Genomic DNA, 15,022 nt, shown 5'->3' with positions numbered 1-15,022 from the left:
AAGATCAGGAGTTACATTGTTTTTATATCCTCTTAGATGCATCCTCTCTACACTAACCAGACATGAGTTCTTTGTTTAGAGTTGCATCAACTGATATACCAAAGCCGTAGCCTTTGTAGTTTATTGCTGCAGATACCTTGGCTGTTGGTCCAGAGTTGGAGTTGGTTGTGTGCAGTTATCCAGTTCTTTTGGAAGAAGTTCAAATGTTGCAACACTTCTATCTGTATTATCTTTGCTAACAAAAATGTAGATTTTTGCCACGTAGGTAAATACCTACAAAAATTCTGAGAGCAGCCAGCTGTTGGCATGTTAGAGGCAGTTTCGGTGATGTGCCAGGCTCTCGAAGGCAGCAGCACTGCGCCCAAGCCCTTTGTGCATCCAGCCATCAGTTGAGGTGTGGGAGAGGTTTGGTACCAGCTGCCTTCTGTCCTCCCAGCACAGCAGCAAGGTTCACCCCTGGCGTTTCAGTGGTTTGGCAGTTCAATGAAAAAGTTGGGCAAGAGTGTCATCACCGTGTGTCTTTCTGAAGAGGTTTTGATTCTGCCAGGCTATTAAAGCTGCAAATTCTGTTGGAAACACCAACTGCTGGGCATTTCCTGTGTGTCTCAGCAGTGTGAAATGGGGGGTCCTTCCTATGCTCCTCTTTGTGCTACAGCATGTTACTAATTCATATTGAAGGCTTCAGAAGTCAACATAAAGCTTGAATTTTTATGAGCACGCAGGATGTTATATTTTTTTTGTAAGAAAAATGTGAACCCAAAAATTGGTGTTTGCAGTGATGTGTTACTTTGGTGCTGAGTTACGTTGGTGCTGAGAAATAACTGGACTTACAGATGTGTTTGGTTGTTTCCGGATTTCAGCACGAAGAAGAGTTTGAACAAAGTAATGTAAAACCGAAGTTTAAGTTTTTATAGGTTTTTTGCCTTTTTTTTAGTTCCTGGCGGTGTGAATTTTCCTTCATTTTTCCCTCTCCAGTTCCTTGAAAAGCAGAGTAATTACAGTGCTCAGAGATGAGCTATGATGTGATAGCAGGGGACTTGTGGCCGTGGTGAAGATGTGCTGGCTTGTGTCTGTCCGTGGCAGCATTGAGGATCTGCTGTCCTGCAAAACAGGGCTGGGGTGCGTGTGGACCGGGTGGGGACAACCGGACCCGTCGGCGTGGCCACAGTGAGGTCTGTGCTGCTGCTGCGCTGGATGGGGCCGTGGAAGTTCAACAAGCTCAGGTTGTTTCTCAAATGTAAATCCAGTGAAGGACCTGCGTGACAAGGAGAAAGGGTGGAAGGTGACAAGTGTTGGACATGGGTGGCAGCTCCTGTCTCTGACAGCCTCCTGAGCTGCTGGGTTAGGTTGTTGCGCAAAACTGCCTTCATGTCTGAGGGCTGGAGAGCCAAGTGTTGGGGTGAGTTGTGTGAACTCCTGCCAGCCTGGCATGGCGGAGTCTGACAGCTCACAAGGAGACAAGAGGATGGGATACGATCAGGGAAGTGAAACCCAGTGATGATTGTTAAATACAGGGATGCTATGGTTGGCTTAGGAGGTCCTTGAGCTGAAAGTGGGTGGAGGCTGAGAGAGTATCTGAAGGGTGGATGTCATGGGGTTGGCTATCGCTCTCTTCACCGGCAGCTTCTCAGAGGCATGTTGAGTGCAGGATGTGGTGCTAGATGGGCCACTGCAGCTGTTCTTATGCTCTGTGTCTTTGGGTCTAGCCCTTACATATTGAGTTAGAACATCTTTTTCTGAACTTCCAAATGAAAGAAGTACAAAACCAGGTCATTGCCTATCTACAGACACTGCTTTTGAAGATCAGCATAAAATTGCCTTGGATTTAGTGTCTAAAAGTTCTTTGAAGGAGGAGTTTAAAATAATTTAATAAAAGTACTTTCTAAGACAACTAAAAGCTTTATATGTTCTGTAGACTTGTGTTTTGATTTCTTGCTTAACAGTTGTACGTACCTCCATTATAATTCAGCAGAACTAAGTGAAAATGCTTTTTGGGACCACATGTTCCTAGGTGTTTTTAAGATCCAGACAAAAATCTTTCATGATGTAACAATGCAGATAGATAAATATATTTTAAATAACCTTGCAGCTGAGGCCAGACTTTCAGAAAGGCTCAGCTCCTCTTTAAGTCTGAAACACAATGATTAGATGTTCGAAAGAACAGGATACCCAGAAGCTCACAAACGAGGAAACCAGCTTATGTGAAGCAGATCCTAACTTGAAAATTTGGCTTGGTGTATTTTCAGCTATGCATAGATATCAGGTGATAGTATTTGGAAAAATAAGTATATATTGCAAAGTTTTGGAATGGAAACCTGCTGCCCTTGCATTGCAAAGGATTATTTCTTGTGCAAACAGTGGTCAAGTGGAGAGGCAGCCTGGTGCTGGGATCAAAGTGTTACCCCTGCCCAGCGGGGTCTGGAGTGAGTTAAAAGCTTGCTCCAGTATGAGTCTCTTCACCGTAGCACAACTTGTTTCCAATGTTTTATTTGTGCATGTTAATGCAGCTTGAATGTTTTCATGCACATACACTTTCTCTGCTTTATTCAACCAGTAGGTGACAGGTAGCACGTGCTGGTAACCGTTATTCTTCCCCTGACTCTGAAGGGTTCTTGAGATGTTCCTTCCCCTGCCCAGTCTGACTGGTTGTAGCTTCAAAACAACTTAATCCATTTTCTTAAATATGCTCTATGTGTGTGTGCTGCGTGTGGCTTAACAGTAAAACAAGGTGACAGCGTGGCAGTGGGGGCAGGGGTGTGTGTGTGCAGCGTGCACCGCTCTCGTGGCTTAAAGGTGAAGCAAGGAGACAGGGCTGCAGTGGTGGCATCCTTAGGTGGTCCTTAGGCTGAGGTCTGGCTGGGCATGCAGTGCTGGTGTTGCCAGCTTCTTCACTGCCTGCCTTGTTGGCTCGTCCTGTGCTGCCGAGCTGCGTTTCGGGTTCCCTGTACCTCTGCTCACTGGGAGGTGGTGTCCTGTGCTGTCCGAGCTCCTGTCCCAGCTCACGGCCTGTCTTTGCCTCCCCCAGTACTGCTTTGGTACCTCCACACGCCGCACGGAGGCTGCCAAGGGCTCGTTTCAAGGGGAGATGTGGATGTGAGAGTTGCACTGGGAGCAATATCTTTCTGGGTCAGTGTTGCCTGACTGACCCTGTGCCAAAACCACTCAGAAAAGCAGTGCTTTGTCAGGCAGCGTCCTCCACATAGATGATACAAGGCTCAAAAAATACCCACTTGATTTAACAGACTTGGTGGAGAGAGACAAAAATGAAGCCTCCTGTGCCACAGGGATGTGGAGCAAAATGTTCTGTGGTGGGGGAGAGCAGCACTGGGACAGGGAGGGAACTGGGGAAGGGGAAGGCAGGGACAGGGATGCTGAAGTCCCTTTCACAGCTTGCTGCTTTCTGAGAGGTAACAAATGACAACCAGATGAGCAAAGGGCTGGAAACCTCCTGAGCGACAGCCCTTGGGAGAAAAGCAAGAGGCAAGAGAGGGAGACACTTCCCTCGTTTCTGCTGACATCTTGGGGAACATTTTGCTTAAATGAGTGAGTCCAGATTTGCTCTGTTGATGCCACATGAGACATCAGTGAGTCACTGCCCTGTGGACCTCTTTTCTGTTAGGGAGTTCTCAGCAGTTACACTTAGGAAATCCAGAACTGCTGTGTTAGGAGATGCCTCCTGGCCTGGTGGCTGAGGGCTTTCCTCATTCTTCCTTACAGACATCAGGACAGCGATTCCGAACTCCCAGTGCTGTTTCTTGCTTTTAGCAGGATCCACTTGTGGTCTCTTTTGTCTTCAGAATTAAAAAAAACGTGATCTACTAATGCTAACGTGGACAGAATTGGTTGCTCCCCCCCAAATAATTGTGCCTTAAAATGGAAAAAGCCCCCCCTAGTCCTCTGGTTCCTGCTTTTTTCCCAGTCCTTGGCTGTAGGAGTCTTGGTGACTGCATCCGAGGTGTTTACCAGAGCTGGTGGGATGCAGGCTGTGATTGACATTGCCACTTTTCTGGCATAAGGTAGCTAGAGGGGTGATGGAAACATACTTGTTGCTTTATCCAAAAGAAACTAAATCCTTTCCATTGACCTTAAGCAGAGGCCTCAAGGGCAAATTTTTTTCCTTGCTTTTAGTCTAAGTACAGGCTCCTAAAATTAAAAAGAAAAAAAAAATTAACCAAACCTCTCCCAGTCCTCCTCCCCACAGTACATTTTATAATTCTTCCTGTGCTGTTTCATAATGAAAAAGTACCTGGCATGGCCCTTTGCATAATTTATTATTGTTTTACATCAGGAAGAGCTCCAGGTGCCTCGCAATAAATTTCCCAGGACAGTGTCACCATTTCCTTCTGACAACTGCTCCAGTCCAATCTCCACAGGATTATACCACAGCTGCCTTAAACACAGGTAGCATGAATGTTTTGCAGTGGCTGAAACTAAGTGCTACTTTGAGAGCAGTCCCATTTCCACAGACATCTGGTCTGGTGGCACGTCCCGTGTGCCAGCCACTTGAAGGTGCTTGGGGCAACTGGACCCTCCGGATTCTCTCCATTGACGTTTCACCAGGCTTGGCATTTGAGTGCGACTGTGAGTGATGTGTTAAATAATGCTCTCCAGTGAGAAATTGTCTGAACCTCAGTTTGGGAGGGAAACTGCTGTCTAACACTAGTGTTATGTTCTCCTCTCTCGGCAGAGCTGCCCGTCACAGCCTGGCACGAGCACTGTTGTGCCCCTTGCTGTGCATGTGCGGCCGTGTGCTGTTAGATTCAGCACGCAATGCTTGCCCAGGCACGGATTTAAACCTGTTTACTGTAGCTGAGCTGGTCCCAAGACTTGGGTAGTTTTAACTCTGTTTATGGCTATTCATACAAATGGTATTTCCATGTAGGGTAGCATCAGGGATAATAAATATTAAAGGTGGATGGTGGATTTTGGAGGTTTCAGAGACTTCATTCTCAGGTCTTTACTGCTGGGAGCTTCCAGTCTGAGGGAACTAATCTTAATCTGATTGCAATTTCTTGCACTTGAAGCCTAACCTACTTTAGCCTGACTTCATCGTGGAGGTATTTATAGAAGCTGTTGCAAGTGCTGTTGGATGTAGCATAAATCATGTATTGCGAGTTGCAGAGGTGCGTGTCTGCTGGTGCAGGGAGCATCTGTGCAACCCTGAGCCACCTCCCAGCCTTCAATCACCGAGATGGCTCGCTAACATTTTGTTTAGTGCAGATGTTTTGCTGGGTAGGGGTTTCATGAAGGTAATGGCCAGTAACCCTTCCAGAGTCCTGGCTGATCTGGGCTTGTGTGTTTTTGTACTCTTAAGTGGAAGCACACTTGGGGCTTTAGGTGAATTATGGATAAATACTCTTTCTAATGGGATAAATTCTAAAAATGAGCATACTGAGCACATTCCTGCAGTGCAAAATTGTCATCTCGGATTTGAATGCTCACTCTTGGATTATACTAAATTGAAGCTTTCATTGGAGGGCAGTAAATATCAGTAACAGACAGATGTACTGAAAAGACTTCTACTCTTGAAAGTGAGTTTCTGTAGTTACAGTTCTTAAAACTAATAACTCAAACCCTAGGCCTCGTCTTTCGTTCAGACTCCCTGAATATAACTGCACTATGTGCTGAAGTTCTTCATGTTTTGTTTCAAAATTTGACTAGTTTTTTCTTGAAAAATGTTTTGTCTTGAGGGCAAGGCTGGAAACCTACTTTACTTCTAAATTAGTTGTGCTGATCTTGGAGTACATCCATGAGCACAACTGGAAAGGAAGGAAATATAACTGCAAGATTGTAGGTTGGAAGGGTCTGTGGGGGGGCAGCGCTGTGCTCGCAGCAATAGAGATAATGAAATGTGAATCCTGGGTGCGTTCCGGACATCAGCAGCTGCAGGGCTGCAGCTGTGAACGCGGGTGAACGTTCCTTTGCTGTCTACATCAAAGCAAGCGTTTTGTTAGCAGACAAGATCTAACAATTTGGATAGTAAAAGCTGTTGGAAGAGCAGAGATCTGTGTTGTTGGGGTTTTTTTCCATCTCGGGTGAGAGCTGGCACTAGCTTTGCTTTGAGATGCCCTGGAAGAGATCAGACCTGATAGTTTTCTCTTAAATAACCTCAAACATTCAACTCCCTTTCCAAACAGAAGCAAATCACCCAACCCATCAGGCCCCCTGACATCCCTTCCTCCCCATTTTCCTATCATTTTGTTGACATGCTTTAATTTTACAAGGGAGCTGTAAAAAGGTTGCATAGTTCATTGCAAATCCTTTGGTCATCCTTCCTGCTGTTTGCTGCCACAACTGTGGTTGCATTTACTTTTTTCTGGTTATGCCATGGTAGGGCAATAGAGTGCGGACTTGGTTCCTGGTGTATTACTGCTCCACAAACAGCAGAGAGACACCAGCATCTCACCAGAGAGAATATTCACCTTTGCACTATGACAGAGTCACGCTCCCCCACTGAGACAACAAGAGGTTGATACTGCGGATTTGAACCAAGTGGGAAGCATTTTGACAGGGATCAATTTGCATTCCTGCAAGACAGAAACCTTGAAAAAAATCCAGTAAGCTACTTCCGTTTTGAAAATCCTACTGCTTGGAAAATGAGCATTTTCTTAAGTGTAACTTGAACATCGTTAGCGGTGTTGTTGAGCTGTGGCATGCAGGAATGGGAGCGAGGAAGAAATTAGGATTGCTTTCTCCAATAGGAGGTGATTTAGAGGCTTGAAAAAATCATAGATGTCCTAGGTGAGGTAAAAATAGTAATAGAGAATATAACTCTAGAGGAATACCTCTGGACTGCATGTTATCTGCTAGATAGCTATTTCTTCTTGTTTGAAGACTGGTTGACTGTGGTTGTGGTAAAGGGGCTTCAAAAAGAGTGACGAGAACCTAATTGCAAAGCCAAGTGCTTGGATTAATCCTAGTGATGGATAGCAGCACATAAATAATTATATACTTAACCTAGCATCCATTCACCAGCGCAGCAAGGAACAAATGCGTGCTGTGAGCCTGAATTCTTCTTCTTCTGTGGCCATTGTGCAGGTGGGTCTCCAGGGCGGGCTTGGCACAGATTCCCAGCTGCTTTCCAGCGTGTCTGTTTTGGCTACTGCCTGTGAAATGCCAAGGGATGTGCATTGGTGAAGTAGCAGGACACAAGGCATCACGTCCTCCCTTACCTCAGTTCCACACGGTGACTTGTTGCTAAAACAACATCTTTTTAAAAATGGGTTTGAGAACGAGAATACCATCATTTTAAGGCTGCAGTGATTTGAAATAAGGATTGCTATCCTTATAGGTAGAAGATTAACTTATTTGCAATCAGAAAAAGCTATTTTGGCTGTCTTTCTTCTCTGAGAGCAGCATAAAGTAGGATACAGTCCTGCTTAGATTCCCTCAAAACATAAGGAAATACTTCCCTTACCACTTCAGCTCAGCCAAAGCCAAGGCCATCCTGCATTCAGGTTATAGTCTGGATTTAGTATAACCATTAACATACAGCCGACCAAATCCACTAGTCAAAATTGGGAAGACCCTAAGTCAAGACACCTCATAGTTTCAGGTTGGGTTTTGAGGATTACCTAACTTATGAAAAAACACTATGTTCCAAAGTTAGTTTTGTTTCCTCCAAATCATTCCTTCTCCAGTAATCTTTACTTCTGCAGAGAAGTAGATGATATAGTGGTTGATGATTAGAATTACGTATTAAGTTAGAAAAACTCTGAAAGGACATTTTATTTACGTAAGGTAGATATTTCTGCAGTACGTTTTAGGACACTTTGGAACACACAGCCTTGGTGGTGATAGGGACATTAGTGAATCTCAGAAGCAATGTTAATTAACACCAGGCCTCTTTCTTATAGCGGAACAGGGTGGTCTGAATTAAATATGTGTATAGGAGAATCACCAGCAAAACTCTTGCATCTAGAGTCTCTGTTGCCTCCAGTTAGTTCTGAGTGGCGTTTCTGCAAGGAATAGGGGTGTGGAGCTGTCAAAAGTCTGTTTTGGGATGAAACTCAAACTCGCAGAGTACATAGCTGAAGTACTTGATTTTTGAAAGACTACTGAAGAAAACAGCTTGCTTTCACTCTCATCAGACTTCTAGTTCATTTTAGTGTGTTGTGTTGTTTACAGTACGTGTTTCCATGTGACTTGTGCTGAATGGAAATTCCCAGCATTTCTCAGCATGTCCAGTTCTCCCTGGTCATGTTTCTTGTTCATCACCTGAGCAAAAGCAAACCATCCTGTTTGCTTCCCAGGGACAAGTTATGCTTTTGTATTTGTTGGATTTGTAGAAAATCCAGCCCTAGGTGGTGGATCGACATCATTGAAACTATTCTTAGGAATGTACTGAGGTAGAAATCAGTAGACTGCCGTTTAACAGGGATGATAAATGTTCTGTAGCAGTGAAAACAGGAGGAAATGATGTATAACATTTGCAAGTAGTAAGAATAGGGAGCAGGCTTTGAGAAGAGATTTTCTGATAGGAGTTTGTAGTTAATTGTGTAGTTTTCACTGTTGGGCCACTTCAAAGACAAGCGCTCTTCTAAGTTGTATACACATTGCTGTTAGAAAGGAGAACTCTTGTGACACTGTGTTATTGCCTTTCAAAGAGGGGTAGTGTTTCAGGGATGTGAATAGAACAAAACTAGAAGAATGGTGATTGTTGTCAATCCCTGGACCCAGTCGGAGGGTGGAGTTCATGCTGCCGTAACAGGACAAGTGAGCGAGGGGCTGTGTGGTGTTACCTGCAGGTACCTGCCCAGCACCACCACCGCCTGTCCAGGCCTGGGGGGGCGGACGGGCAGGGGGAGGCTTCAGGCGTAGGCACGTGGCTGGTAAGTGTGGGCACCCCCCAGATCCTTGGCGGTTGTGAGCTCAGTCTGGTTTTGCTCGGTGTGAGAAGGGAGGTGCCATAGGGGATGTAGGCAGAAGGCTTCTCGTGGGTCGGTCAGGTGATGCTGTGGTGTTGTGGCCGTCTGACAGGTTGTGCCTTTGCAGAGGGTCCTGCCAGAAACCCTCCCATTCCTCCATGGTGGCAGACCTGCCCATGGTGAGTAAATTTTTGCATACATGTAAGTAACATAAATAAGATACTTCTCATGCTACAGAGCACTGAACAGCCTCAGTGAAGGGCAGGAATGGAGGTCACTCAGAATTTAGAGATACCAGGCCCTTCCACTGAGCCTGGGGAGGGACACTGCGGCTCCAGTTAGATGCTTTTCAGAAGAACAAATGATGTGTAATAAATGTGGAAAAAAGTGTTTCTATAGGAAAAAGATGAAAGTTTTGAAAATGCTAGTGTTGTTCAAAGGTGGAACCTCGTACTGAGAAGTCAGTTTGTCAGACAAGATGGTTAACGGATATTTCGGCATTCTTTCATTTGTTAAACTACATTATTTCTTTAATTATTTTTTTTTTTCCCACAAGACCAAGTAAGAGGATGATACTGAAGGGAATGTACACCAAAGCAGCTCTCAGCACCAGCAGTGGTGTTTCTCCATATTCTGATGAACAGATCTATACTTTTACTCTTGAAAGAAGCAAGCCATTCATTTCTTACCTTGTTGCAGTGTGCTTAGCATTTTTAAAACCAAGTATTTTATTGTTTGTCTCCTTGTAGTGCTGCAGCCTAGACCCTACTGTGCCATCTCACAACCCATTTGGGCTGACCCAGCGCTGAGGGATATGGTGGAGTTGGGAACTGTCAATGTTAGGTTAAGGGTTGGACTAGGTGATCTTCAAGGTCTTTTCCAACTGAGATGATTCTGTGATCTCTTTTTGGGTAACATACTCAAGAAAGATGCATTTGGAGTGTTGAGCTCTGTGCTGCAGCAGTCCTCACCCCAGCCAGTTGTATCCAGACTGGGCATCCTCACTTTCCCTCTTCTCCACCAATTTTAGTGATGAAAGGCCCAGTATCACTGACTGGGACCTTACGGAAACCTGCTGGTCAGTTGTCACCAAAAAAGTGGTGATGTTGTTTATTTAAGGTGGTTGATGCAAAGTTTTGGATAAGTAGTTTCACACTGTTGGATTTTGTGCAAGTTTCTTGTGTGGTGTTTACATGTAAGAAATTAGGTGAGTTTTAGAAAATGATATTTCCAGATTATTGTATTGCAGCAGAATCAAAACTGAAAGTATGTACCAGTAATTTAAAAGTTAAAGGTATGATAGAGGAAATAGATTTCCACAAAGAGGTGACCACCTCAAACAGGCAGCGTTTGGAGTCGCGCTGCAGAGCTCCATGTGCTGTAGGCGGGGTAATGCCAGCAGCAGCACCCGAGTCCTGCAGCGAGACTTCGAGGCAGAATTTCATGCAAATATATCTGAACCTGTCATGTGGCATCCAGCTGAGCTTGTCTGGGATGTCAGGTGTTGAGGAGCCTCAGCTCAGTGCAAGGTGGGTGTTTGCTGGCCACAAGCTCTCCTGTACCTTCCAGACTGCAAGGGGTGTGTATTTCTTTTGAGATCCTTAATTCTGAGCTTTGTTGGGTTTTTCAAGCTGGTTTTAGATATATGTTGTCACGATGGTCTTAAAGGTCCTTTCCAACCTAAATGATTCTGTGATTCTATGATCCTTGTAATATTTCATACCCTGAAATTGCTGTAAAGTGCTTTAACCCGTTACTAGTCTTTTCTCTTTTTTTTGGTCTTGGCATTACCCAAAACACCTCTTCGTGCAAGGTAGAGAAAGGCTGCAGAGCAGGATGGTGCCTCCTGGCTTTTCCCAGGAGGGCTGTGAGGTGGTTGGGAATACAGCACCTATTCTAGGGTGCAGGCAAAGGGAGGTTGTTGGAGCAATCCAGGTGTCGTGCCGCCAGCTGCAGGTGGCTGGTGCCTCCTGGGATGAGCAGCAGTGAGTTGTGAAGACATCGCCCAGGCAGCGAGAAGCCTGGGAGGGTTCAGTCGCAGGCTCCTGGGAAAGTGGGTTCAAAGAGGCCCTCGTCTCGGTATGTTTTGGTGGAGAGGAGCACAGATTTCCTGTGTCCAAATGGGAATGAGACAGGGTCTTCTGCAGCCCAGTGGGAAGGCTGGGAAGGGACCTTTCCCTTTGTAGTCCCTGATCCTCCTGTTGCTTGAGCCAGGTCATCTCAGCTTCAATGAAAAATACATAGCCAGTGGCTGGAGTGGTGACCAGGACCCTTCCTACCCTACTATTTATTTATTTTTTTTCCCTATGCTTTCTTAGTTGGCTGCAGAGCAAAGCTTTCTCTTTCCTGGTCACCCCTCTTATGGGCTGAAATTTGCCCTCTGCTTGGCAACCCCCTTGGCAGAAGGAGCGCACAGCACATCTCCTCCATCCTTGCTCAAGCCTGGTTATCCCCATTTTCTGTTAGGCTGAGGAGGGTCAGGAACCCTGTCAGCCCTCCTGCAATTGGGGTCTTACATAAACGACATCCCAAGGTGCCCTCTCCCCTCCTCAGCGCCGCCCACCCTGGGTCTGATGGCACGCCCAGGCTGTGCTGACAGGTCGGGCCCCTTTGCCCCTGTGGCTGAGGTCGAGCCCGCCAGCACGGATCTGTTTAAAGGAGTGGTTATGCATGGAGGGTGCTCAGGACCCTGATGCAGGGGTGCCCAGTGGCTGCTGGTAGCCCTGGCAGCCAATGCTGGTACTCCAGGTGTCACAGGAGGTGTCATCTGACTTGGTATGAGATGGGGTAAGACCTCGGCGTGAGAGCTGACTCCATTTCTCCATCCCTGTGTCCCTAACACAAGCTGTGATTTGCTAATGTTGTTGTGAAATGTGTTTTCCTTTTCTTACAACATGTTCGGTTTTTATGTTTATTTCCAGATGCTCTTAATATTTTGTTGCTGACAAAAAGTTTACTTTATGTTCATTGTCTCCCAGGTAAACGCAAAGCGCTGAAGTTAAATTTTGCAAATCCACCTTTCAAGTCCACAGCAAGATTTACTCTAAACACTTCTGGAGTTCCTTTCCAAAATCCACACATGTGAGTATAAAGCCAAAGGCACAACTAGCGGAACAACTTTGAAATTATTTAGCCAACAAGCAGTGTTATGTTAAATGCAGTTCGATTACTTCAGCTATTTGTAGGTTGTTCAAATCTGTCAGTCTGAGTCACTGTAGAAGATATTTCCCCCTTCCCCCTGAATTAAAAAAAGGTTAAATTTGGGATCTTCCTGTTTTATGCTGGAGCTACTGCCTTCCAGAATTGATTAAACTGAGATAAATTGTAGCTGATAATGCAAGATATACCTATAATTAATTTTCAGATCTATTCACTGTCATTTTCCTGTCTCTTTATTCAATGCTTATTACTCTTTGTTAGAGAGAAGTTCTTGTTTCTGTGTTACTTGTGAAAGACATAACTGTGATAGATTATTTTTTTTTTCCCAGCACTAAAGTAAACAAAGGTTTGAGGGTTATCATTCTGTCAACATGGGTATGTGAGGGAGTTATGCAGTGATTAGCTCTCACTGAGTGTTCTAGACAGCTAGCTACAGGATATCCCTATGCGAAGCTTGAAGGCAGGTGTGGCACAGAGCTGTTCCTGATGCTAGTAAATAACCAGAGTACATCATCACAGCAAATACTAGCTTTGTATCCTCAGATCCACCAATCTAGATGGATAGGTGATGCACCTACAGCCTGTACGTGTGGCAGAGTGCAGCTAGCATGCAAAGATGTCCCAAATTTTTCCCCTCTGAGTTCCCCCGCAGGTCTCAAGAGTTTTGTCAGTGGCAAGTCTCAGAAACTGCACCTGCAGCTTCCTTCGCTGCCCGGGCTCTCCAGGGTGTCCCTGGTTATAGGTTGCTTCTGCTTGGCTCTGCATGTCGCTGCCTCTCTCCTTGAGCTCAGTGCCTTCTGCTTCCCCAGGGTATACCCTCTGGGGTCTGTTCCTATTTCTGGTAGCTTCTTTATGCTGGGGATTTTCAAGCAAGCCTTTACTGAGTTAGAAACATATTTCCGATGAGTTATCAATGGTAATTACATCATCTAGAAATTTTATAGAGTACTTCAGATGATTCTTCTTACAATCCCAAGTGACCTTTCCAGCAGGTCCCCCTCTCTCCTTCTCTTTCTTTTCCTCTCCAAAATATTCTTACTAGTGGTAGAGCTAGCGTCTTGTCACATCATCAAACCCTTGTAACAATTTTCTGTAGAACCCCATCTGGGGCTCTTTCCTCTCTCAAACCTCTCTAGTCTATTAAATAAAGGACTTAGTCTCAGCTAGTGAGTTCCCACCATCAGCCATTTATAGGGGTTTGACTTATCTACACAGATATCTGTCTCGGATTCACTGGAATTCACAGTGGCTCCTGTTTAGCACAGAAGAGTTTTCATTGTTAGTCAGTGACATCTTAAGTTCCGTGTTTGTGCAAGTGGCTGTCAGCATTGTCCATTAAGAAGGTGCTGCTCTGTCTCTGTAGGAGTTGCAGTTGTTGGCAGGGGTTGGACCCTGGGCTGGTGTAAATGGTGTAACTGGTTCTGAGGGCTTGGAAGTGTTACGGGTCGGATATAATAGCTGTTCAAGGGTCAAAACCGATGGTGATGTGCTAAAGCTTTCTTGGGATCTGTAAGCTGTGATAGCCATTTTTGTTTGAAAGAGGTGGATGCTGTTGGTTGGATTGCTTTCTCTGTGTTGAGGCTGACTAAGCCTGGATACAGCTAATTCATCCTCATGTCCTTTGTTGTCTGTAGTGGGTGCTGTTCCTCAGAATCAATGTTCACATCTCCTGGTCACACGCTTCTCTCAAGTGTTTGTCTTGCAGCTGATCATGGTGGTGTATCTGCATCTCCTGCCTGCTTCCCAGAGAGGCTGGAATGTTTTTTCCTCTGTTGTCTAGAAACCTTTCTAGACTTCAGATTTGAATTGGATATTCCAGACCTCCTGGCCCGGATGCATTCCTGATGCAAGGTGTGTTTCTGTTCACTGAGTCGCTTCTCTTCCCCAGCCTGATGGAACAGAGTGGCCTTGATGCCCTCCCGAGGTGAATGCTGGCTCGACCCTGCTGGGGATTTCCCTGTGCAGACCCTCTTGGTCCAGATGGGTGGATCTGAAGATACAGAGAGGTCAATTTCTTACATGAAATTTGGGTTTCTGTGACTTGGATCCACCGATCTGGAGGTGTCCCATTGCTCCTGCCTCCAGGAGGGCAGCGGGTCCGGTCGTCAAATGCATGTTGCCTGTGCTGAGCTCTGGCTGGGGCAGTGACCTGCAGCTGCCATGAGATATAAATTGCCTATTAGCTGTATTTTGCTTGATTAACAGGTTTGGTTGGGGAACTGATCAGGCTGGATTGGTGGATGTTCAGGTAAGAGTGTGGTTTCTTACTACGTAGACAGAAAGCAAAGGAGTAAATGGGGCTCCTTGTGCCCGTATGTGTGTTAGGAGGGAGGAAACCTCTCCATAAACTGCATCACTGGAGCAAAGAGTGCTGCCAAGGAGGGAAGGCACATCGTGCCGGAGGTGGCCTTGGAAATGTCAGGGTATTGGGTGTAGCCATGTTCCTCCTCAGTGCCGAGGCTCCGTACCCTGGTAAAATGGGTACAGACCCCACATACACCATCAGGGTGTGAGTTCAGCTTTCTTTTTAGGGTTTGTTTCTCTGTCTGAGAGATCTCAGAAGTGTTAGAAAATAAGTTGGGGAGCGTAGAGGAAACCATTTTGGGAATCACTGTAAGCCAGGGGTGGAGTTTAGCTCCAATGAGCAGGGGTGATGTACATGTGGGCTTGAGGGGACTTGGTGTGGTTTCCACAGGGAGGTTTCCCAGGTGATCTGTGGATGATTTCTGACTCCATTCATGCTAGTTCCTTGGTTTTAATAGCATGTTATGTGGAGGAACAATTTCAAAGGCCATAGAATCTCAATTGCAAAATGTGACATTATTAAGACTCTGACCAGTGCTTCCCAGTTGCCTTACGTGCCGTGACACAGAGTACCCTGAGTAGCCTGGTGAGCATCTCGCCTACTGTGCTCCTGCCTGGAGGCTGTTCCCAGAGCTTGGGTAGAAGCTTTTTGTTAATATATAGTCTATGCCCTGGAATATTGTTTTCAGGGA

At 45.6% G+C, this 15,022-nt stretch overlaps 1 protein-coding gene across 1 annotated transcript in view; it reads left to right on the top strand.

Moving 5' to 3' along the window:
- The window catches only part of MAP2K4 (mitogen-activated protein kinase kinase 4), a 102,303-nt gene that overhangs the window by 26,654 nt on the left and 60,627 nt on the right, over positions 1 to 15,022 (top strand). Inside the window, exon 2 of the mRNA XM_074847713.1 lies at positions 11,846 to 11,948. Within this exon, the coding sequence (XP_074703814.1) occupies positions 11,846 to 11,948 (103 nt within the window). The remainder of the gene's footprint in view (positions 1 to 11,845; positions 11,949 to 15,022) is intronic.

This window comes from Strix aluco, chromosome 21 (assembly GCF_031877795.1).
Source record: "Strix aluco isolate bStrAlu1 chromosome 21, bStrAlu1.hap1, whole genome shotgun sequence".
In the NCBI taxonomy this organism is placed as follows: Eukaryota; Metazoa; Chordata; class Aves; order Strigiformes; family Strigidae; genus Strix; species Strix aluco.
Note: the sequence above shows the minus strand (reverse complement) of the source record. Positions and strands in the feature narration are given on the sequence as shown.